The 26769-nt window shown below is 35.1% G+C and overlaps 1 protein-coding gene across 1 annotated transcript in view; it reads right to left on the reverse strand.

The window, feature by feature from the left end:
• Window positions 1-1061: 1061 nt before the first annotated feature.
• KANSL1L (KAT8 regulatory NSL complex subunit 1 like) overlaps window positions 1062-26769 on the reverse strand; it is a 145816-nt gene continuing 120108 nt past the window's right edge. The window contains 10 exon segments of the mRNA XM_079925208.1: window positions 1062-2540; window positions 2542-2724; window positions 3636-3801; window positions 4958-5070; window positions 6338-6392; window positions 7729-7853; window positions 8656-8774; window positions 10701-10829; window positions 22792-22899; window positions 25812-25977. Of these exon segments, the coding sequence (XP_079781334.1) occupies window positions 2460-2540; window positions 2542-2724; window positions 3636-3801; window positions 4958-5070; window positions 6338-6392; window positions 7729-7853; window positions 8656-8774; window positions 10701-10829; window positions 22792-22899; window positions 25812-25977 (1245 nt within the window). The 3' untranslated portion in view covers window positions 1062-2459.

A 26769-nucleotide genomic window follows, 5' to 3' on the forward strand; every position in this document is an offset into this window, starting at 1 on the left:
CCCGCTGTTCTGAAGGCCGTAAAATGTTTTCCTAGCTCTATGCTAAAAGGAAAGGAAGGCCTCTATTTGGAAGTAATATTAAGTTGAATCCTGACTCTCTTCCCCTTTCTATTTGTTTGACCTTAGCAGACCAATCCAGCCAACCTCTTTGAGCTGATTATTAACTGATTTATATATTGAATGTAATCATAACAACAGTGGGGGGGTTGTGTTTAGGATTAAGAGATACTATTAATTATATACGTAAAGCTTCCACTACTATTCCTAGAATTGCAGGGTAGTAGAATTTGAGGATGCTCAATACAAAGTAGCTATCACTATATAAATGTATGCTTTGTAGATTATAAAGTATGGTGATGATATCTCATTAAACCCACAGATCAGTCCTATGAATGGTAAGACAGGTATGTTTGTCCCCATTTAAAAAATGAAGATACTAAATAAAGCTCAACAGGCTGGTACCATGGAAAGGAAGGATCCAGTAAAGAATAGGATTTCTGGTCTGTACTCTTTTTACAGATGGAGCCCTTGGGAGGTGGATAAGCAAAGGAAGCTTCTTTTACTTAACGTTCTCTTATTTCCAGTCTAGCTTTACCCTGTAGCAAAACCAGATGGCTGAGAATATTCTGCAACTATGGATTTTGACTCCAAGGATATATATTTTATTAATCCAAGAAAGAAAGACCAGGTAGGCTAATATATGGCAAGGTACAGAGTTAATCCGTAAACTAAATGTTTATGATCGTGTCCCAAATTACATGTTGACAATAGATACATATTAGCTACTTCGTTCTTGTAAATACTCTTGCTGTGTAATACACATGGCAAGAAATAACAGGACCAGTGTCATTAAATTTTTTTCAGGCTACTCTGAGTGAGTTTTGAGAAATAAAGTTTGGAAAATAAGAATGTTAACACTTAAGCATAGAATAGAGCTTGCCTGGTTTCTTCTGTGTTACAAGGTAAAAATTTATTTCTTACTGTTTTTCTTTATTTGGGCTTAGGAAAGGCTTGTGCCACACACATAGGTGACATTTAATCAAATCAGACAACACAAGGCATATAGAAATAACTTTAATTAAAAAAACTTACATAGAAGATTATAATATCAGTCATGACAAAAAAAATCTGAGTTTATTTGCCTGGACAACTTGGGTTTGTTCTGGATTTTGTTTTCTTTTTTAAAATATAAATGTACGGTAAAACTACAAGCAAAAATTTGTCAGCATTGAACTGGAAATTTTTTTCTTCTTCTTCTTTAAAGGGACTAGTACAATTTCTAATCCCTAACAAAAACTTAGTGTCAGATCCCCCAGATTAGGCCAGTTGGCTAGGATTGTCAGTTATATGGGTACTACAACTTGAATAACCTTTTTTACATGAGAAAAAGTGATTCATATAAATTGTCCTCAGTTTTTACATATAACAAAATGATATAATAGTGTCAAAAGGAATTTTACTTAATGTACACTCCAGTATCCAATATTGAAGCATTAACCTTTTAAAAATTTTATTTCTCACTCTAGGATAGATGCTTATTTGAATAGAGTAAGGAACGGTAGGGAATGACCAAAATAACTAAAAGTACAATAATATACTAACAGGAATTTCCTGTCTGTTGCTCATTTTAAGTTGGGTGTTTTCTCTTCACGAGATACATAAAATAGATAAAACTCAAGTTGAGTTTTAAAAGGTGTGGTAGTTTTAAAATACAACAATATTTAACTACTTTGCTTTTCTTATTCTGTTAGGCGTGAATAGAAAATAACCTGTGTTTAACCCAACAGATATCAGTGATTTAAAATGAAGGAGTATTGTGTTTTCTGGTATAGAAATTTCCATAAATAACTTCTATCGGTTAAACGTGTTTTTTTAAAAAAATTCCTTCTCCATAGTCAAGGCTTATAGATGTTCAACACCATTGGAAATCTCTTTATTTATGGTTCAGCTGATATTTCATGGGGTAGTTCATACGTGCATTTTCAAGTGGAGTGGTCACTTGCAGTGTTTTTTAAAACTACTTACATGTGTGTATTATGTATGCATGTATACTCTATACACGTGTTTTATATTCTTAATATATTTCTGAGGCAATTTAAAGAATAACCACGTGTATAGAAAAAGAAGAGCTGTCATTTGATGAATAGGTATATGTGGGTGTGGGTATAAGTTGTTTAAAAATTATTATTTACCCAGTAATGTGATTTGACATCAAATTGCAGCGGTTAATTTTCTGGTGCTTGTGATCTGCATCAAACACAAATGACTAGCACTTGTCTGTAGGTGAAAAGCTAGTTACTCCTGTGGTTCAGGAAGGAAAAGGAGACGTAACTTGCCTGTTTCATAAACAGCACAAAAGATTAATACATGCACCTGCACTACATGCTGTTACTCTGGAATTGTGACTGTGCAGGGGGTGGGGGAACAGGGCTTATTTTTTCTCCTGTTTTCCCATTCAGTTACATCATTTTCTTAACCTGTTCCCTGTCACTGATTTTTCTTAACGTGAGTTGAGTAAGTCCTAGACCAAGGGTTTTGTGTGTGTTCCTCCATTTCGTCCGCCTGCCTTTGTGGATGGTGGCCATTCTCTTGTGCACTGGTACAGAAGACTTCACCATGGAAAGCTGGACTTGATTCAATCTGATCATTTTTTTCATCTTGGCATAATAAGGCTGCTATGTCTTCATCTTTCAGCGGAAAAGCCCGTCGTTCCCACCCCAAAGGCTGAAAGAGAAAACGTTTTCAGTTAAGTTTCAACTAATTTGTTTAAGTTCATGTCTCAATCTGTAGCTCTCAGTTTTGTAATAACCATTGTTCTGTTCTTTAGCAGATAAAAGTACAAATTCTCATTTGGTCCTGAGTATCTAGCAACTCAAAATGGAACGTACTGAGGATTACTTAGGGACCTTTGGGAATTATTTTTTTTTCACTTTGCCTCTTCCACGGAGAGGTAAACGCTGCTATTAGGGCACTGGTCTTCATTTTCAGCCTAGGAGCACTTTAGGGAAGGCCCTTTAAAAGTGTTTGGATCGTCTTCCTCAGTATCTCCATTTTCATCCCATCATTATTACAGACCCCTATTGACTTTTCTTTCCCTGTGCTTTCTATGACTTGCCTATTAATTTCTATTGTCGCTACTCTCTTGACTGATTCTAGATGTGGTTCTTTTCCAACACCTACTGATGAAGAAAAGTACAAGAACTTTATAGATGCAGAGTGTTAGAAAACACTCCCATTGGGGTTAAAACTGGACAAATGGGGAGACAAGTAAAAATCTTTTATAAGGGGAAGAGAAATATCTAACATTTACTATGTGCCAGGTGTCATTCTGTTTAATCCGATTTGGTTTGTAATGAAACTTTGATAGAATTCCGATTTTCTAACACATAAGTGAACAGGTGGAATTAGGTACTGACGTGTTACATAAAGAGTCAGGGAAGTGTCTGTAGTTAGTGATGGAACTAGAACGCTGGAACACAGAGCCTCTGATTCCTACACCCAGCATTCTGTACTGGGCTGTCATACTGAATTTGTTACGTAATGATGACTCCTTAATTATCAACAAGGAATTCTATAAACAAGTTTTTAAAAGTCAATTGAAAGGATGTTTAACTAGTTATGTATAACACTCCTACCTTGATCTCTTGACTCTGACTTACTGAAGGTGAGGCGTGTGCACTGGGGTCCTGGCTCTCTGGAGGCCCGGCGGGACTCTCAGCAGCGCTGTGCTGCCCACCACTGAAGTCGTTAGGGTATTCTTTCAAAAGCAAGTCTTGTCCTTCAACATTTTTACTGTAAGCTCTAGCAAGAAAATATTTAATTATTTGTTGATGTCTTAACATTGTATGAACAACCTAAGGTATCGTTCATAAAGTCAGTTGAACTTGGTAGCTTTTCTTTAAACAAACAGCTCTGCCCAGAAGATTTTAAAAAATTCATCTGCTGATCTTCCTGATGTTATCCTCACATCTCAAAGACTTGAATAGTATTTTATGAAATCTTTTGCCAAATTATTATAGTGGTTTTGTTTTGTTACAGTTTGGGGTTTTTTTGTTTGTTTGTTTTTTTTCCAGAAAACAGGAAAAGACAAGTTACTTGACTCTTACAGTCTGAGTTCCCAGAGTATCTATGGTTATCGTAATGTCGTCCATGAAGGATTCGATTCACATTTTCCTCTGTACTTTTGGAAAACTGTATCTCTGGAATGTGGAGAAAGTTGAGAACAGAATCTCGTGTATGTTAGGATAACTCTTAGAATAAGGCTCTACAACAAATCTGGGTATCTTGAGACCTAAACAGAGAAATGTGTTTTACAAATAATAAATGAGAGATGCTCCACACTAAAGTGACTATCACATTTCAACATGATCTTGCATTTTGAGTTTTGGCTATATTAAAAAATAGTCCAGTTAAATATAAAATACCAGGGATTTTCTCAAATACATGACTACTGATTATGTTGTTAGGATTTATCCCCCCTTCCCTCAAAGTCATGTTCCAAGTATTAGGCGATTTGCTTTTTTACCCTGGATAGGTTTCTTGAGGGGTTTTTTTTTTTTTGTTTCTTTTTAAGAAAAACATTTCTGAAGTGGCTTTGTTACAGATTACCCAGATTCTAATCCCTAGTGTTAGGTCCACCATTACAGTACACTGAAATGACCTACTTATGGAGAATTTTTCATATTGTTTGCTCAGTTAAATCTATTACTGAGGCTGACAATTAGCATGAGAAATTGAGTGGAGTAAAATATAAAACTCCTTTCATCATTATGTAATTAGCCTGAATATATTTTTAATGTAAACTCAGTATAAGCAGTGTTTCACTTCTAGGGCACAAACAGCAGATGTTATATAGCATGTTTTCTTCATTTTCAGTGGTCTCCCTCGTTATTATGCAGAATTACTGGAGATTTCACATGGATTCCATGGTTTTGGGGTTTAAATTTACAACACCTGCCTGCTGTTTCTTCTGTGCCACTTGCTTTGCTCCCATAGTGACCATCTGGCTTGCTCTTTCTCTTCATATTTTTTGTGTCTTAGGGAGAAGACTGCATCAGAGAGGTCTTCTATCTGGAATTAGAAATGAAAAGTTTTGCTTTTATCAGAAACATTTTGAAATATGAGAACAGGTGTCAGAGTTCCTCATCAAGAGAACAATAGGAAGAAAACTCTAAAATAAATGCAGTCTAAGTCAGAGAACAAATGTTATGAGAGGAGGTTCATTCCTAAAAAGAGGGAGTTTAAAACTTTTTTACTGTTGGGTCATGTTTGAAGATTTACCTAGAATACTTATAGTACCTTGAGTACATATAGGTTCACAGTGCTTTCCACTTACATAAAATATCCTTAATGCTTTATTCATCCAAAACCTTGTATTGATTGCCCCTTACGGAGTATACTGTTCGTGGAACATATTAATATCAAAGAAAGTAAAACTGTCTGAGATAAATGAGAATTAGTTTAGTGAGTTACTTATCTGGAGTTCTAAGACTTCGGTTGTGTTTCTGGCTAGGGTCATTCTGAACTAGAGAAGGGTGCATTAAAAGAGGGAAGGGCATTAAAAAGTAAATTTTGGTAGTTGGAAAAACACGATCAGTTGGCACAGAAAGACTGTAATGGAAACAATGTCTTTTATATAATACCTGCTTCTTCAGACTATCACTTTGAATTAGTTTGGTTATATAGTATCTTTCCCTTTAATTTTTCTTGTCTTACTATAAGTTTTATCCATACAGGTCCACAGTCCCTTTCCTGTAATTCCAAAAATCTGAAAAAACAAGTTTTCATAATTCATTTGGTGACACAATCTTATCTGAAATGATGTGGGGCTATTCTACTTTCTATTAATGTTTCACTATAGAAACATTAATATTTGATTATGAGCACTGTCCTAGACTCCCTGTATGTATTACATGATATATGTACCACAGTACTTTGTAAAATCCAAAATTTTCCAAATTCAAAAGCAATTGTTCACAAGATTTTGCATGTGGAATTGTAGGCTTGACTGTTAAACTAAATACCATGCAGAAAAATATGACCAATACTGGGAATTGAATATATTCACATAAATTCAATATTTCAATGACTCATGTAAGGAAATGGTATGTTTTGTTTTTGCTTTTCTTTATTCTTTATATATTTTGTCTTTGTAGCCAAATTTGCACAAAACACTTCCAAATCAAATTAATATCCTTAAAGGGGAACTTTCTTTTCATAAGTTTTGAAAATTTATAAAATCAGTGTATGTTCCTCAAATACCAAATTAAGCACATGGGGAAAAAAAATTAAGCAGGCTTCATAACATATTAAGTGCAGTAAGTGAAAGGCAGCTTACCTCTTCTTCACCCAAATTATATTCATCCAGAGGCTGAAGAACAACCATCCTCCAGCTGTTGAAGATACAAACGAATTTCAAACAGCTTTTGTTAATCTACCTAAATGTAGCAATTTTATTCTGTAAGCACAGCTATTATAGTAGTGTTTTCTTTCTTTGGGATTTCCATAATTCAAATGGTTGTATCTTAGTACTTTATCTTTTAAAAGAGACAACGTATTTGTATTATGAGAAGAGGACAGGAGATGAGGCTTTACTTTTGGCCTTACAATAAACAGTCTCTTATACATAGTTGCGTTTTATACCTACGAATGTACTAATTTTGAAATAAGTTAGTGGTATGCTGACAAACTGGCTCAGAAAATAGAGGAAAAAAAGCTCTGATTTTTAGCATTTGCCAATTTCTTTGTGTGAAGACTCCCATCATGGCCTCTTGTGAGTTTTTAACAGCCACATCACAGAATCCCTACGGGCTAAACAAGGTCAGCCAGCCGGCTCCAGCCTACCAGTGTAAATTGAAAACATTGTTGCTATAGAACATCTAACCACAAATGTTATTTTTTTACTTAATGTAGAATATGTCAACAAATTCTCTGCAGAAATTCTCATAATACCTCCTAGAGTATTAAGAGTTCTCTCAGTGCCTCAAAGCAATTATGAATAAAAGAATCAAATTAGTTAGAATAGAGATGGGTAGGAATTACTGTAATTGTCAACCAGCTCTTGCCTCTGTTTCCATCCTTTTCTATTTCTGCTTCTTGGTGCCAGATTAATAATCTTAAACCTCTTTCATCATGGCTAAAAAAATGGACAGTTTGCTGCGAGCAGGAAACAGATCTGTGTGTGGCATTCAAGGACATCCACAATCTCGTGACAACTTTTTGAGCCTTTATTTCCTGTATCACCCTTCACAAAACCTCAGTCTCTGGCTTAGCCTTGCACAGGTTGTCACAGGTGTTAGCATCTTACACTGCGAATACTCTATGCAAAGGTAGTTGCTTTCTTTGATCTCTGCAGCCTTGTGCGTATCTCCATTTTAAGGAGCAAGGATTATCTGTTTGTTAGTGTAATTATTTACATCCTTAAAGTACCTTTTAGTACCATATATACAATAGGAAACTAAATATTGAATGAAAAAACTCTAAAAGTGCTGAAGTATTAGGAATTTCCATTTCTTAATAAAACCTGAGAAAGTAGTGCTACTGTATGGCACTTCTTTTCAGCATGAGTAATGTCAAAGTTTCTTTCACCATTTTCCCTCCATGTAACCATATAAGTGGGAGGAAGGCAGAAAGGAGCATCTTCCTTTCATTAAATAAAATTTTAACTTCACTGAAAATTTAAGTTTATTCAAAAAAAGAAGGAAAACTAAATAATGTAAGTATACATACCTTGGAGTAACTATTTCCTTATATTGGAGTTTCTCTAATTTAGCTGGGGCCACTAATGACATGGGAATCACAATATTATCTATATCATAAGAGCTCTCACTTCGCAATCGTCGTCGTGCTGTATTCTGCAAGACAGGATTGTAGTAGTTTTACAATAGTATTTGGTTACTTGTAATGATACTCTCCTTTTACGAGTTATATAAATATAACATGGCAGTGCCTTTAAGTTTTATACATTGTTATGAAATCTGAGTATAAAATGTTAAGAAAAACAAGAACGCATATGTATCTTCTATGAACCAATACATTTGTGTGTGGACACATTCAGGCCTATTTTTAAGACCATTAAAAATACGAATGCCTTAAAATACAAAACATCAGAAGATTGTACCATAAAGCACCCTAAATGTCAGTGAAATGATCTTTTAACAAACTCATTTTTTATTAGGAAAGGCTATGAAATGTTTGGTGAGCCTTTTAATAAAGATCGTTTTTACAATCTTCATTTATGTGTTCCTGGGTCCCTGAGCTTCATGCTGTTTTCTCTAAATCCTCCCACGTTTTAACCTCTACTCCCTACCAGGTAATGAAACAGAACAAAGTAAGAACACTGCTGGATTCTTATTAGCAAGATTATACTTAGCATCATGTCAAGAAGTAGGGATGGTTATGATAAAGTTTAAAGTTTTTAGCATATGAAAAAAGCCATAACCAAGGACTAATGTACAATTACCTCCCTAGTTAAAAAAAAGTTTAATCAAATTTATTGCGTCTTAGTAAAATAATTCTGAATATGCTAATTATGTGCTAGTAAATAAGGCTGTTATAGATTAACAAAATATCTATAACAAGTTCCCCTCCCCCCACCAGATCTGCCAGGTTTAAAAGTCATAAAGCTACTTTAAAGTTCACTGTACAAAAACCTACTTGTGATGATGAATTCTGGGTTCTTGATATAACATTGACATTAGTAACTGCAGTAAAATTGCTCTGGGATCCTGGTTCTGTGCGTTGAATAGCAAATTCTTCAAATCTAGTTCTTTCTCCTGCCATGGAAAGAACCATTGAGAATGTCATACATTAAATGTAACTGGTAGGTATTAGAATTTCTGTTTTCCTAGTTTGGTAACATGTGTTTCTTGATCTGTTTAGATTTTATTATTTTTTTTAATTCATGTATCAAAAATGAAAAAAATTAAGGAAATTTTATAAAAATCTTAGCCACAATCCTGCCACAATTTCCATTTTCTGGGGTATTGACAGTTTTTATCCAGCATATCCTTCTTTATTAATCTCCCTTTACTCTGTTCATGTTTTCTGTAACTTATTCAGAGGTTGAACTTCTAAGACTTACCTCTTAATTTTCTTGTCTATTCTCTGATTTTTTCATATCGTTTCCTACTTTTTGGGAGATTTCCTTAACTTGATCTTCTGACTACTGATTTCTGAAAATGTTTCTCCTATTATAACATCCTATTTCAGGAATAAAATTTCTCTTTTCTCTCAGAATATTGATAACAAAGTTAAGTTTACTTCCAACTTTGTTATTTTCTGTCTCTTCCACGTTCCTTTTCTCCATTTGTTTTGTGTCTATTTAGTGGTATATGTTTATTTTCTTACTGCCCTTCTTTATTTTACTTTAGTACAGATCTTGAAAAATATTTTCCTGTGTAATGTAAAATTTAATACACAGTTCATATTTATATTATTCCAGTTGTTTAAAAATGTCCTTTCTGGCTAGTTGTTTCTTCAAATCGTATCCATATCTTGAAAATGGTTGTCTAGAGAGCTGTCTAGTTACTTCTTTGTAGTACAGCATTTTACTCATTCTATTCCTATGTTCCCATCTAGCTAAAAGTTAGATCTATCAATTCAAGTAAAACAGTCTACATCTTAGGTAATGTGTATTTTTTCATAATGCATCTTTATATTAAGAGATACAGGTTTTCCTATATTTTGGCAAAGATGTATGAAAGTTCCTCAAAAGCTAGATGACTGTTGGTTATTTTAAGGTTAAGGCACCAAAAAAGCATAATGATATCCCTGAATGTGGGTGGGAGTTTAATTTCGTTCCACACTAGTTGATCAGGTAGTGTGATATTAGGTAGTGACTTTGGTCTGTTATGGTGGGATTTCTAGAAGCCATACTGATAAATATGTTAAAGCCGCCGTGTATAATTACAGTTAAGTACATCTTGGATGTAAATAGTTTCTAATTTATTGGGTGTATTGACATACTATACCTCGGACATACTTGACTAATGTATATAGCGTTAGATCCACTGGAACAATGAATAAGAACCAATAGGGTATACAGATAATTTGTTATTTAATACGCACCTTTCCAGTTAAGTTTTATTTTTTATAATTATTTGCAATAACTGTTGAAACTATCTTGTCCCAAATCCCCATAACAAACCCATTTTGTATTACTAGCAGGGTTCTAGTTTCAGAGGTATCTCTATTCATCTTGGAACTGTACGTTCCTACGGGGAATTCAGTCAGGCGGTTGAGTTACCTTAGATGAGTCTCACCCAGTTTATCAAAATTCCGAGGAAGCTTCAGGGAAATCAACATCTCCACAATAGGTACCAAAAATGGTAATAAATATCTAAAAGGCAACCTTGTACTGACATATTTTGAGTCCAGAACACAATGTTGGAGACTAAGTACTGTCCAGGAGGACAGTTAGTAGAAGATAACTCTAGTTAGGAAACACAGGTAGAAGATAACTCTAGTTAGGAAACATAGGAAGGAAATCCTTAACTCACAAAGTGGATGGATTTCCAGTCCACAAATAATTCTGAATTGACTACATGAATATGCTGTTTAATGTTCATAGAACCATGGATGTTTTGTGTAATTAGTGACTGTTCTAGATTATAACTCCCATGAGGCAGAGGTTCTTTGGAAATCAGAATTTTTTATTTTCAGTTTTTAGTACTAGTGCTCCTGTCCTCATTTTAACCTACCTAATGCTGTTTCACTCAAGTGTCTTTTCTTTCTTCCCTGTAACAGCTGTGCAGAAGATTCTGACCTCATTTGAGGCTTGCATATAGGAGAATATCCATTTCTCCATTGATTCAGAGAAGTATTATGTACTGAAAAGGAAAGAAAAATGTGAAGTTATAGTTCCTTAACACAAATATAATGAGCATGTTAACCTCTTTTTACTTTGTAACATTGCAGAATATTAATATACCAGTTCAAAATTATATATAATGAAGTAAATACTTACATACGAAGATGAAATACTCCTAAGCTGAAAATAACCAAAGTAAGATTCATTAAAAACATCTTCAGGAAGTGCTCAATTTCCTATAGTTGCTCCATTATGTGAAGAGGATGAAGAGGAAAGTTGATCTGTTCTCACAGTCTTCTAAATTACAGAATTTTCCAGAGAAGATTTGTTCAGATCTGTAAATCTTGGCTGAATATGATCTGAATCCTTAAGTTAGTTCCTGCTTACCTTAAATCTGGGAACAACTCAGGACTAAGTAAGATTATAGAATACAACAGACTGGGATCTCTTGAGAGCAATAACCAGATTTCATCAATCTCCTGACAGTGCCTAGCACCATTCTTTCACTTTTTAAAGCAATGAATTTTTTAAAAACTTTAAGTCACTTAATATCTCTGTGCCTCAGTTGCCTTATCTGTAAAATAGGGATAATAGCAGCTATTGTGGGATTGTGAGGATTAAACAAATTCCTGTAGTAGTCATTAGAAGGATATCTGGCATAAGTATGCAATAAATGTTAGTTTCACCATGACTGTTGTTCTGTCTGAACCCCATATTTCCAGTACTGGATAAATAACTAAATTGGCTTCTTTTTTTGAAATGTTTGGAGATGTGGAAAGGATAGGGAAAAAATATGAAGGCCTAAGTGCCAAATTCTCACCAACACTGAGAAAAAAGAGTATGGTCTACCAACAGTGACTGGGACTCAGATTTCAAGATGGCAAAGCACCCTAAAAATGATAGACAAAATTTTTATACATAGACGCACAGATCGGCACATTTACATCCACGTTAGCATGCAAAAAAAAAGGAATTTTAAGTAGAGTGGAATTTGTGAGCAATATCTGAAAGCCTAATATCTTACGAAATTTGAGAAGCAAACTGCAAAAGCACATGGGAAAGTACTGCCACAAAAATGTGATCAAAATCAAAGGCGCTCCAGACCTGGAGGAAAGAAAGAATTACCTGCAGTAACTAATAGAATGACTACACTTGCCAGCCTGCCAACACCTCCACCAGGGTCCTTGAGGCTTCAGTAGAGAAATGGATGGGTGGGTAGATAAGGCAACGCCCGGTGCCCCACTTTGTTTGAAACATGTCCTGCTCATCCATAACTGCCTCTGAAAACAGTATAGAGTGCAAATTTCTACCTCTTCCATGAGAAGGATCCCATAAAAAGCAGTGGCAGAAGTTGTAACAGTGAATATCAACTTTAAAGATGAGAACACAAGACTCCAAAAATCTGAATACCAGTAGCGTAAAACAAAGAAAAGGTACAAACAACAAATGGAAGAACCATCTCTAGAAATAGTTAATGGGTTCACAGAATACAGATTTACAGGTCTTCAAAATAACTAATATTGCCAAGAGAAAGAGGCAAAAGGCCAAGAGGCCTCAGAAATGGGAAGTATACTTGTTGAAATTGTGAAACAAAATCATTGCTCACTGCCCTGAATAACAGAATGGTCATATCTAAAAGTCAAGAATCAGATTGCCAGAAAGCAAAAGCACAAACCCACAGCCAACATCCTCAGTGGTGAAAAACTGAAAGCATTTCCACTAAGATCAGGAACAAGACAAGGTTGCCCACTCTCACCACTCTAATTCAACATAGCTTTGGAAGTTTTAGCCACAGCAATCAGAGAAGAAAAGGAAATAAAAGGAATCCAAATTGGAAAAGAAGTAAAGCTGTCACTGTTTGCAGATGACATGATACTACACATAGAAATCCTAAAGATGCTACCAGAAAACTACTAGAGCTCATCAATGAATTTGGTAAAGTAGCAGGATACAAAATTAATGCACAGAAATCTCTTGCATTCCTATACACGAATGATGAAAAATCTGAAAGTGAAGTCAAGAAAACACTCCCATTTACCATTGCAACAAAAAGAATAAAATATGTAGGAATAAACCTACCTGAGACAAAAGACCTGTATGCAGAAAATTATAAGACACTGATGAAAGAAATTAAAGATGATACAAATAGATGGAGAGATATACCATGTTCTTGGACTGGAAGAATCAACATTGTGAAAATGACTCTACTACCCAAAGCAATCAACAGATTCAATGCAATCCCTATCAAACTACCACTGGCATTTTTCACAGATCTAGAACAAAAAACTTCACAATTTGTATGGAAACACAAAAGACCCCGAATAGCCAAAGCAATCTTGAGAACGAAAAACAGCTGGAGGAATCAGGCTCCCTGACTTCAGACTATACTACAAAGCTACAGTAATCAAGACAGTATGGTACTGGCACAAAAACAGAAAGATCAGTGGAACAGGATAGAAAGCCCAGAGATAAACCCATGCACATATGGTACCTTATCTTTGATAAAGGAGGTAGGAATGTACAGTGGAGAGCCTCTTCAAAAAGTGGTGCTGGGGAAACTGGGCAGGTACATGTAAAAGTATGAGATTAGATCACTCCCTAACACCATACACAAAAATAAGCTCAAAATGGATTAAAGACCTAAATGTAAGGCCAGAAACTATCAAACTCTTAGAGGAAAACATAGGCAGAACACTGATATAAATCACAGCAAGATCCTTTTTGACCCACTTCCTAGAGAAATGGAAATAAAAACAAAAATAAACAAATGGGACCTAATGAAACTTCAAAGCTTTTGCACAGCAAAGGAAACCATAAACAAGACCAAAAGACAACCCTCAGAATGGGAGAAAATATTTGCAAATGAAGCAACTGACAAAGGATTAATCTCCAAAATTTATAAGCCACTCATGCAGCTCAATAACAATAAAACAACCCAATCCAAAAATGGACAGAAGACCTAAATAGACATTTCTCCAAAGAAGATATACAGACTGCCAACAAACACATGAAAGAATGCTCAACATCATTAATCATTAGAGAAATGCAAATCAAAACTACAATGAGATATCATCTCAAACCAGTCAGAATGGCCATCATCAAAAAATCTAGAAACAATAAATGCTGGAGAGGGTGTGCACTGCTGGTGGGAATGTGAATTGGTACAGCCACTATGGAGAACAGTATGGAGGTTCCTTAAAAAACTACAAATAGAACTACTATATGACCCAGCAATCCCACTACTGGGCATATACCCTGAGAAAACCATAATTCAAAAAGAGTCATGTACTAAAATGTTCATTGCAGCTGTATTTACAATAGCCCAGAGATGGAAGCAACCTAAGTGTCCATCATCGGATGAATGGATAAAGAAGATGTGGCACATATATACAATGGAATATTACTCAGCCATAAAAAGAAACGAAATTGAGCTATTTGTAATGAGGTGGGTAGACCTAGAGTCTGTCATACAGGGTGAAGTAACTCAGAAAGAGAAAGACAAATACTGTATGCTAACACATATACATATGGAATTTAAGGGAAAAAAAATGTCATGAAGAACCTAGTGGTAAGACAGGAATAAAGACACAGACCTACTAGAGAATGGACTTGAGGATATGGGGAGCGGGAAGGGTAAGCTGTGACAAAGCGAGAGGCATGAACATATATACACTACCAAACGTAAGGTAGATAGCTAGTGGGAAGCAGCTGCATAGCACAGGGAGATCAGCTCGGTGCTTTGTGACCGCCTGGAGCGGTGGGATAGGGAGGGTGGGAGGGAGGGAGACGCAAGAGGGAAGAGATATGGGAACATATGTATATGTATAACTGATTCACTTTGTTATGAAGCAGAAACTAACACACCATTGTAAAGCAATTATACTCCAATAAAGATTTAAAAAGAAAAAAGCAAAAGCAGATGCAGGAAAAAACAATGGCGACTTTTTAAAGCCCTCATGAAAAACAGTAAACAGAATTCTAAGGTAGCCCTCAAGATTTCTTGCCACCCAAGATAAAGAAAGCAGAGAAAGATGTTAAATAGTAAAATAAGATGTCAGACAATTCTAAACTCATTCCCACAAAGGGGTAGCTAGAATTGTTAGGTTTTAAAATATATATACCTGGCATGTGTTGGTGTTCCAATAGTGTCCACTCGTTTTCTAGAGTATTTTAAAGAAAATTCCAGGCAAATTTCAACGCATCTCTTCTAAAAGGAGTCTCACCACCACCCCTAGTCTTGTAAAAGCACATCAGAAACCTTAACCTTCACTAAAGTGATGCTTTTTATTTAATTTTACTCAAAAGTTTTCTTTACACTTTCCCCCTTTTACTCTTTGGTGTCTTGTAAGGTTGTAGTGGACTCTTGATGCGTGGCAATTCAGAGTGTAACTCACACCTTCTCTTCACTTGTCCTGATGATAACCCTCCTAGTCTTTCAGTGCTCACTTACCCAAATCTCCTAAATTTCATTTTAAGATACATCTTGGGGCTTCCCTGGTGGCACAGTGGTTGAGAGTCCGCCTGCTGATGCAGGGGACACGGGTTCGTGCCCCGGTCCGGGAAGATCCCACATGCCGCGGAGCGGCTGGGCCCGTGAGCCATGGCCGCTGAGCCTGTGCGTCCGGAGCCTGTGCTCCGCAACGGGAGAGGCCACAACAGTGAGAGGCCCGCGTACCGAGAAAAACAAAAAACAAAAAACAAAAAGATATATCTTGGCCCAGCATCTCTCCTGTCTCCTGCCTTCCCTTTCATTTATACATTTGATAACTTTATAGAGAGCCAGTTACATGCCAGGCACTGTGTTATACCTTGGGGGGACAGTGGTGAGCAAGAACAGGCATGGACCATGCCCCTGATGTAGTTTATACGCATTCTCAAAAACTGCAAGTAATGTGTGGTAGAAAACAGAAGTACTATTGATAGGAGATACCGAGTATAACTAGTAAGAGAGCTCTAGCAAAGGCTTCCCAGATAAAGTGTTAGATTACAAAATACGAACAGAAACAGCTGCTGGATAATAAGGGCAAGGAAGAGAGAATGGTAGAAAGGCCCAAGGCACCAGGGAACAGGAAAAATTTGGCAAGTGAACAGCCGCCAGGTACCTTAGAGTAAGGAAGCATGGTGAAAACCACGAACAGGTAGGAAACAGCCTATGTAAGTAGGGCTTTAGGGATACTCTATTAAAGAATATTCCCTCTGTCAAATATTTTAAAGGATGGGGATGGGAAGCAGGTGTGACATAATTAGATTTACTTTTTGAAAATATAAATTGCTGCAGGGATTGAAGGGAAATAAAACTTGATTAGGCTATTTCAGGAGTATAGATAAGGGATCATTAAGTTAGACTGAAATTGGTAGAAATATAGAGAAGCCGGTTTGAAGCATAAGGTCACACTGATAATGGGGTTTAGATACGAGGAAGCGTGGGTGAAGAAGGCTGAGCCTTAGGGTTCTGACTTGCGTGGGTTGTGGTGCTATTGTTCCTCTCTGTGCACTCTGAAAAATAAAACTTTATTTTGACATAATTTCAGACTTATAGAAAACTTGGAGTAATACAAAGAAGTCCCATATATTTTTTACTCAGATCCCCCAAATGTTAACATTTTACCACACTGGCTTCATCTTTCTGAATGCCAATGAAATACTGACATGATGCTTCTCTACTCTAAATATGTCAATATGTATTTTTCAAAAACAAGGGCATTCGCTTACATAGGAACACAACTATCAAAACCAAGAAGTTAATAATTAACTATTAGCTAACTATAGAGTTCATTCAAATTTCACCAATCAGTCCTATAATGTTCTTTACAGAAAATCCTGATCACTCTCCGTTCAGTTGGCAGGTCTCTTTAAAGTTTTCTTGTATCTGAAATAATTCCATTATCTTGTCTTTCATGACTTTGAATATTTTGATGAGTATAGGCCCTTAAGTTGGCTTTGGTATCTCCTCACAATTGGCAACTAATCAATTCTTCAGTTTGTCTTTTCCCTACTTTCTTGTTACCTGAAGTCAGCAGTTCTGTCATAATTGCTAACTCTAAAGGAGAGTATAGGATAAATCCAAGCTCTGAGGTAAAGCACAAAAACATCTATTTACTTTCACACAATTTGCCCTACAGGAATACCAGGCTATTTGTATATACTTGAACACATCACAGTGTTTCATGGCTCCATGAAAAGTTATGTGATTTTTTCCATTTTAAAAGCTTGTTACTTAATATGGGCCAACAGTATTTGAACCACCAGGGATCTTATTAGAAATATAGAATCTCAGACCCCATTCCAAACTTTCTGAATCAATCTGCATTCTAACCACATCACCAAAGTAATCTGCACATTAAAACTTGAGAAACAATGATTTGGAAAATTTGACTCTTCCTCTAAATTCCAGTTAAGTATTTAAAGCTATACTTGGCATCACCATCTTTCTGAAGTTCCTTTTTTGCCCTTTTCCCATAACCTTTAACTTCTCTTCCTCTTCGTCTACCTTCTGCTAGGCAGAGTTATACACTCACCTCCCCCCTTTTTAAGAATATTTTTTATCATGTCTGTACCCTTAACATCATTTAATAGTCATTTGTGTGTCTGCTTCCCCATCACATTATAATTTCTTTAATTTCCTGTGACTCGCCTTTGATTTTTTAGCACTTAATTGTCTACCTGGCACAGAGTAGTTACTCAATAAATGTTGGACTCTAGTTTTACTTAATTCTGTAGAAAAGAAAAATTAATGGCCAGCTGTTTAAGACGGATATGGGATGAAACCTAATTAATAATTATTTGGATTGAGAGTGGTAGGGAATGAAGAAAATAGGGGAGGAGAGATTGGTATACAAAAAAATACTTCATTGATGTGCCTAATGTTACTGTAGCATTCAATTCAAATGTCTTCCATTTCCTAGCTTTTAATTTCCCATTACTAACATGTCATTACATTATTGATACATCACTAATAATTTTGAGCCTAACATTTACACTGCCCTTTTTTTTTTTTTTGGTTGCGCAGCTTGTGGGATCTCAGTTCCCTGACCAGGGATTGAACCCAGGCCACGGCAGTGAAAGACTGGAATCATAACCACTAGCCCACCAGGGAACTCCTGTACACTGCCCCATTTTTTAAAGTTAGATAAATAATAGAGCAACATTAGAAGAAATATAATTACCTTTGTTTTTGCATATTCCCTTTCAGTCATATACATATATTTCATATTAATATTTCAAATGTAATGATTTTATTTGGATATATGTATAACTATTTTTTTAAATCTGGTAACTCACTCATCATTGTTATGTTTTCAGATGGTCACCTAATATTCCTGATTAGAGACAGTATCATTTAACAGCTATTCCCTAGCTGTTGGAGCTACTTGTTATCATCATGATATTATTTGTATTATGGACATTCTTAAAATAATCATCTTCATGAACACATTTTTTAAGTAAAAAAATTTTAGTCTCAGGATAACTTCCAAGTAGAATTAAATCATGAAAAGTAAACATAAGCTATATTTTCCTGTATTTCTTTAGTGTTTTTTCCAAGCATAGGCAATTTTTTCTTGCCTTAGTGCTTTTTTTCCTTTCTCTAACTTTTGACTGTGGAAAAATTTCAAGAAACACAAATGGAAAATGGAATAATGAACTCCCCTGTACCTATCATTCAGCATCACGAATGCTCGTGACCAATCTTGTTCTCTCTCCCACAAGTTTTTTTTTGCTGTAATATTTTAAAGCACATCCCAGACATCATATCTTATCTACATTATGTGTCAGATTGAATCTCTAATAAACTAACAGATAAAATGTGTATTTATGTAAGCACATGCATTATTACATCTAACACAATAATTAATATGCAACAGCCAGTCCATGTTCAAATTTCTCTGTCTCAAAAATTGTGTGTGTGTGTGTGTGTGTGTGTGTGTGTGTGTGTGTGTGTGTACAGCTGAGTTGTTCAAATCAGGATCCCCAAGAGGCCCGTACATTGCATTTGGCTGATACAAGTATAAACATTTTTACATGGTTATAATTGTACCATCCATAGAAGTAAAACATTTGTCCTTTAATATCACTTAACATTCTTTGATAAATGTTTCCATCCTTAGATGAACTTTTATGATCCTTTAAAAGGCTGTATATTCCACTGTGATAGATAGTTAACCACATTCCTACTGTTCTCTTCAAGTTGTCTTTAATTTTTCATTACCACAAATAATGTTAAGATAAATATATTTGTGAATAAAGGTGGTTTCATATTTAGGATTAGACTAGGTTCTTGGAAATGGATCTGCTGGATCAGAGTACAGAGTTAACAGTTTAGCAAACATTTATTGTGAACAAGTACACAAGTTTTTTTTTTTTTCCTCAATGAGCTTATAAAAAATACGTAGTTTAAAGGCCTGGTAATGCATTTCACAGTACTTCCCAAAAGGCCTGTATCAATTAATTGCACCTGAAATATTTTAGGGTCCTGTTTTTACTACACAGTCTTGCCAGAACTGATAATTAAAATGTCTAATATTAATGTAATTGGAAAAAGGAGAAACATTTAGCACAGTGACTGGCACATAAGTGTTCAATTACATGTTAGCGACTGTTACCATTTTCTTTATTATCATTTACTACACCTAGTTTTTCTCCTAATTCTTTTAAGATACCATTTTTAACATTTACCTCTTTAATCTATCTGGAATGTATTTATGTTCATCCGTCTTAAATTTATTTTAATGTGCTGTATGAGATACAGATCTCATTTTATTTTTCCAAAAAGTCATTACTTAATGCCACTGATTACAGGAAAAACTTAGTTGTTTAAAGCATTAGCTCTGAGAGAGACTGTTTGGATTTGAATCCTGCCTCTACTACTACTCAACTGTGATTTGGGAAAAGCTAGTCAAGGAGAAAATAATCATAATACCTACCTTACAGGGTTGTACAGATTAAAACAATTTACACATACAAAGCCTTTCAACTAGTACTGTACTGGCATATAAGGAATGCTTCATAAGAATTGTTTATTGGCTAGGCTATCTTTTCCACACTAATAGGAAATATCACTCTTATCGTATAATGAATCCTTGGGTTTGTCTCTAGGCTTTTTTTATTTAGTTCCCTTGGCTTCCATGGGCATCACAATGTTTTAATGATTATACCTTTATATTTCGATATCTGACACCTCCTTATTGATCTTTTAAAAGTTTTATTGACTATTCAACATTTTCATTCTGAGATAAACTTCAGAATAACTTTGTTCCAAAAGAAGAATGATTCTGGGATTCTGATTAGAATTACATTATAAGTTCTCCAAAGAAGATATACAGATTGCCAACAAACACATGAAAGGATGCTCAACATCACTAAAGAAATGCAAATCAAAACTACAATGAGGTATCACCTCACACGGGTCAGAATGGCCATCATCAAAAAATCTAGAAACAATAAATGCTGGAGAGGATGTGGAGAAAAGGGAACCCTCTTGCACTGTTGCTGGGAATGTAAATTGATACAGCCACTATGGAGAACAGTATGGAGGTTCCTTAAAAAACTAAAAAAAAGAACTACCATATGACCCAGCAATCCCACTACTGGGCATATACTCTGAGAAAACCATAATTCAAAAAGAGACATGTACCACAATGTTCATTGCAGCACTATTTACAATAGCCAGGACATGGAAGCAACCTAAGTGTCCATCAATAGATGAATGGATAAAGAAGACATGGCACATATACTCAATGGAATATCACTCAAACATAAAAAGAAACGAAATTGAGTTATTTGTAGTGAGGTGGATGGACCTAGAGACTGTCATACAGAGAAGTAAGTCAGAAAGAGAAAAACAAATACCATATGCTAACACATATATATGGAATCTAAAAAAAAAAAAAGGGTTCTGAAGAACCTAGGGGCAGGACAGGTATAAAGATGCAGACGTAGCGAATGGACTTGAGGACATGGGGAGGGGGAAGGGTAAGCTGAGACGAAGTGAGAGAGTGGCACTGATATATATATACACACTACCAAATGTAAAACATATAGCTAGTGGGAAGCAGCCACATAGCACAGGGAGATCAGCTCAGTGCATTGTGACCACCTGGAGGGGTGGGATAGGGAGGTTGGGAGGGAGACGCAAGAGGGAGGAGATATGGGGATATATGTATACGTATAGCTGATTCACTTTGTTAAACAGCAGCAACTAATACAATAATGTAAAGCAATAATAGTCCAATAAAGATGTTAAAAGAAATTACATTTTAAGTACTAGGCATACACCCTGAGAAAACCATAATTCAAAAAGACACAGGCACCCCAATGTTCATTGCAGCACTATTTACAATAGCCAGGTCATGGAAGCAACCTAAATGCCCATCGACAGATGAATGGATAAAGAAGATGTGGTACATATATACAATGGAATATTACTCAGCCATAAAAAGGAACGAAATTGGGTCATTTATAGAGACGTGGATGGACCTAGAGACTGTCATAGAGAGTGAAGTAAGTCAGAAAGAGAAAAACAAATATCGTATAATAACGCATATATGTGGAATCTAGAAAAATGGTACAGATGAACCAGGTTGCAAGGCAGAAATAGAGACACAGATGTAGAGAACAAATGTATGGACATCAAGGGGGGAAAGTTGGGGGGTGGTGTGGTGTGATGATTGGGAGATTGGAATTGACATTTATACACTAATATGTATAAAATAGATAACTAATAAGAACCTGCTGTATAAAAATAAATAAATAAATAAAATTTTGAAAAAAGAATTACATTATAAGTTAATTTGGAAAAAATGACATCTTAAGCTACCATATTCTGAGAGGAACAGGGTATTTCTCTCCATATAAGCATATACTCATGTTCCTCTGTAAACTTTTGAAGTTTTCTTCATGTAATTCCTTGTTAGGTTTAATCCTAAATATTTTATATTTTCATTGTCAATATGTCTAGGATAATTTATTCTTTTATAAATTCTAATAGGTTATTACTGGTATTTGTAAAGGCTACTTAATTTTATAAGTTTATTTAAAAATCTGCTACCTTTCAGAACTCTAATTCTAACAGGCATTCAGTTGATTCTTGAGTTTTTGAGGGAGATGATGATTTCATCTGGAAATAATTTATCTTGTGTGACGTTTTGATGTTGAGATTTTAGCTTTGTAGATAGTGAAAATACGCTGATGTATTTTCTTTCTTTTTATGATTTATTCCCAGCATAGACAATGTCTCCACCCCCCATTCAGAGTTTCATTATAATTTTTCAAGTTTTATTTTGTAATTTTAGTGTTTTATTTAAAATTCTTGGAACCAAGTAGAATTTATTCTGATACATGATATGAAATGAGTGTATAAACAAACTTTCCCCCCAAAAGACTAACATTACTGTTCATTCTCCACTTTCTTATTGATTTACAGTTCTTCCTTTATATAATAAAGAAGAAGCTATGTAGTCTGTTTCATGGATCTACTTTCCTAAATGTAAGCAAAATAGAATCTATGCTAATGATTATAGATTTTTGTCATGTTTCCATATGTGGTTGGGCTAGATTCAATATTTTTTCCAGCAATTCCTTTTCCATTTTCCCATTAATTCTTCCCAATGGGCTTTACAACTATTTTATGTTAACCAAATTCTTTTAGAACTTCAAGTTATATTGAACGTTGCATTAAACATAAATCAAAAGTCAGAACTGATATCCTAATTATTCTTACCATCCAGCAGTGCTGTACCCCCATGTTTATTTAAATTTCCTTTTATATTTATCAATAATATTTCATAATTCTCATTCAATAAGTATCCTGTTAGGATTACTCCTGTGTATTTTCTATTTGTATGTGTGTGATTTGTGAAAAGTGAATATTAAAAATTAAGGATTTACATTCATTCCTTTGTTAAATTTTACTTCCTTAGCAAAAGTAATAAGTATACGAAAGATGTAAAAGGTATATAAAGTACCAAGATTTGTAAATGACATACCAGGTGATGGAGATATGATACAGTCTCCTACAAATTTATTTTCAGAAAGATCTCCTTTTATTTCAGTCTTTTTTAACAATGTTTCAAGGTGAAAATGAAGAGGCACATCTAGAAAAATAAAGCAAAAAAAGTGTTTTCAGTGAAATCACTCTTTACAGACTCCAATATTAAGACTTAGAAAAATAAGCCAAAGCTTGAAAAGTCATAACTATTAGAAGTGGCAAACTATTCTTTCCAAGCGTGTTGTTAGCAGTATTTTGGAAATTACTGATTATATGTAAAATAAACAACACTAACAATGAACAATTTCATAAACTAAGATGAACAAATATAAATATTAAATACTATTTGCAGATGAAACAAAGGTCTTTAATAAAATATAGAGCCAAACCTGCCTGACTCTAAATCCATTCCACCCCATCCCTACAAACTCTGCATTTGAAATAAAGTTTCCAAAAGACATAATTACATGATTTTAATTACTTGAGGGAAAACCACTATAATTCAGATGCAACCTTTTATGAAAATGCTGTTTCACATTCCCTTAGTTTACTAGTATTATGAATCACAAAATGAAATCTACTTTTACAAAGATCAAAACATATTGACAAACTAGTTCTCTTCTTTTAAACAGAGACTTAGGAGAGTCGTTCAATTCACTATGTTTATATTCCATATTCACAACCAAAAGAGGAGCTAAATAAATAAAATAGATGTGCTTCACATTTATTAACTAAAGGGTATTTTCTTCAGTCAAGAATGCAAAAACAATCATTTTAAAAAGCATTCAACAGACACCTAAACTTTTTCCTAAGAAACATAAAGAAATATTTTATAAAGCAGCTGATTTATTCAAAGTTTTGCTACAGAAAGAAGGTATTCATTTTTAAGAAAACTAATTATGAATGCATAAATCAGGATAGACCCAGGAAGGGTCTCAATTTTAAACAAGTATTTCTCCATCAAAAGGTGTATTTTAATGGCAGATCCATACTCAAGTGTGGAAAAATTTTTCTACACAAAAAAATGGGTTCATAAATATCACTTGGAGACTCTCCCAAGGGTCAGATGTAAGGTGGATTTCAATGCTATCACTATACTATGACCATAATAAAACTATATGACAAAATGAAAATAAGAATACAAATTAAATATGCTACTTAAACATTTCAGGATTCTGATATTTCCAATTATCAAAACATAAGTTTTTCCAATGAAATATCACTTAACTTTTATATGGAGTATCACCTATTCTACCACTGTTGTTCTTGAGTTGTGGGAAAACATGACATAACTAGGGAAGTTGCTTGGTCTACCCATATACCTTCCTTAGAACCCACACTGTGACCTGTGGGCTTTTTATTAAAATTTCATAACACTTTATTACACTTATTAGTTTATATTTCAGTTGTCAAACTAGAATGCAAGTACCTTGAGGGATTTATTTGTATTTATACTCCTACCACCTACTTAATACCTAGTATACAGCAGGTATTCAGATTTTTATTAAATGAACACAAGAAGAAATGGATAACCCTAAGTAGTAGGTAAGGAAGCTAATCTTAACTTATTAGATGTGACATAGTAGGACGAAAGATTATTTATGCCAGCTCTTAGGTTTTTGTTATCAGAGAAACAAATTTACTAATAAGAAAACAGAAAGGCAGTAAAGAGTATGGTTAGGAGTGTGGCTCTGGAGAATGACCACCTCAGATCAAATCCTGTCTCCATCATTTACTAGCTGTGTACTATGGATGAGTAATTGAACATCTCTAAGCCTCAATGTTCTTATATGTAAGATAAAGAGGACAATAATATCTATCCTCATGGGGTTGCTGCAAGCATCAAACAAGAAAATGTAATGTGCTTATAGGACCCAGTGTATGCTAAGACCAAATGTTAGCTGTGTTATTGTTATATATATTATTTTTTCTTTCTATTATTAAGGTTTCCTCAAGGATGGAGTAAAATAGTTCCTACCAGGAACTTACTTCAAAGTATGGTGTGTAGCTAAGAAACCACTGTAATACTGGTAAAAACCAAACTAACATTCAGGGCAGGAATAGGTACAAGAAATAGTGCTTTACAAAGAGGAGCAGTCCCTGGATGATTAGAACCAAAGGCTGAAAAGGAAACAAAAGCCCATTTGAGATATCTTCCCATAAAGAGAGGAACCTGAGATAACCAGTGTGAAGAATGTTTGCTTTTTTACCCTAAATATTTACTTCAGTTCCAATGTAGGTAAGATTGGAAACATTCGAACAGAAGACAGAACTGGAAAGAAACTTAAAGCCATCTTAGGGATATAGGGATGCAATGCCTCATCTGCTCGGTTGTATATTACAGGTATTTTTGAGGTTCAGAAGTTGACTATGTCTAAAGATGGACAATTTTCTTCTCTCAGAGAAATTCAATGCTGATTATAGATGGAGGAATACTACATGGCAGGGAAAACTCCATGCAAAACAACACATTAGAAAACGAACTCTGACTTACTGAGAAACATTTCAACAGCACAGCCATGTTATCAATAACATGCTAAAAATTTAACATCAAAAGGAGATCAAAAGCTAAAAATTTCCCAAAGTAAGTCAAAATGGTTTCCAAGGAATTAAAAAATCAACCTAGGGCTTCCCTGGTGGTGCAGTGGTTGAGAGTCCGCCTGCCGATGCAGGGGACACGGGTTCGTGCCCCAGTCCGGGAAGATCCCACATGCCGCGGAGCAGCTAGGCCCGTGAGCCATGGCCGCTGAGCCTGCGCGTCTGGAGCCTGTGCTCCGCAACGGGAGAGGCCACAACAGTGAGAGGCCCGCGTACCGCAAAAAAAAAAAAAAAAAAAAAAATCAACCGAAAGATAGAACATTAATTCAGCATGTGACTAGATTAATTTCTCTATGAAAACTGTTTAGCTGTAATATCCAGTGACAACTGATAAAAGTTTATCAGATTCCTTGTATTTACAGGATTCGATTTCACCATAAAAAAGTCAGTTACTTAGAAATTTTTTAAAAGGAATCTTACCTGATGGCAATGATAGAACGGAATGGAAAGAAGAATCTAACTCTGATACATGTTCTGTTAATATTTGAGACTTTGAATTGTGTTCACAGCTGCTCCAAATTGAAGATGATTGCAGGCAAGGCATTTGTGTAGTATTTAAAAACCTTGTTTCTTTTGAAGGCAAAGTCTGCAAGGAAAAAAAAATAAAGAGTTCATTTTTGTTGAAAAGCTAATCAGAGAGAATATAACAGTTATAGTACAATATCTGAATGACACCAGCAATAAGTCCTGGATCACTAAATCACCTTGGGGAGAGTGCTTTACAATGACCTAGACTAAGTGATAGAAGCAAAGATATAGAAGGCCATGAGTGTGATGAGATTTGACAAGTCCCTTTTCAGTCCTTCAAAATGAAGAGTAAAGTCTGTGAAAATGGGTCTTTCTCCCATCTTAAGAAATCATAAAAAAGAGAAATGAGTTTGAACAACTTTAGGTCACAAGAAAATGGTTACACTCCAGATTAGTGAAAAATATGACAGTGAGCGGGTACTATGTTATGATTAAGAACTGTGCATACAGTTGACCCTTAAACAGAGGTTTGAACTGTGCAGGTCCACTTATAAGCGGGTTTCTTTCACTAAATAGGCACTAGAGTATTACATGATCTGTGGTTGGCCGAATCCTCGGATGCTGAACCACAGACAGGGAGGAAGGCCAACTGACTGTAAAGTTATACATAGATTTTTTACTGAGTTGGGGTTGACGCCCCTAACCCTCACCTTGTTCCAGGGTCAACTGTACCGTTTTCCTCCTTCTAATCTGTTATAACCAATGAGTGAAACTAGAGTCTGCCTTAAATTATAATGTGAGACAATATCTACACTGCAATAACAGCGAAGTACTATGAAGACATATGTATTACATATTTACATTAAGTAAAATTGAATTGAAAATATTAAAAAAGATATGTATAAAATAT

Source organism: Stenella coeruleoalba (assembly GCF_951394435.1).
Source record: "Stenella coeruleoalba genome assembly, chromosome: 6".
In the NCBI taxonomy this organism is placed as follows: domain Eukaryota; kingdom Metazoa; phylum Chordata; class Mammalia; order Artiodactyla; family Delphinidae; genus Stenella; species Stenella coeruleoalba.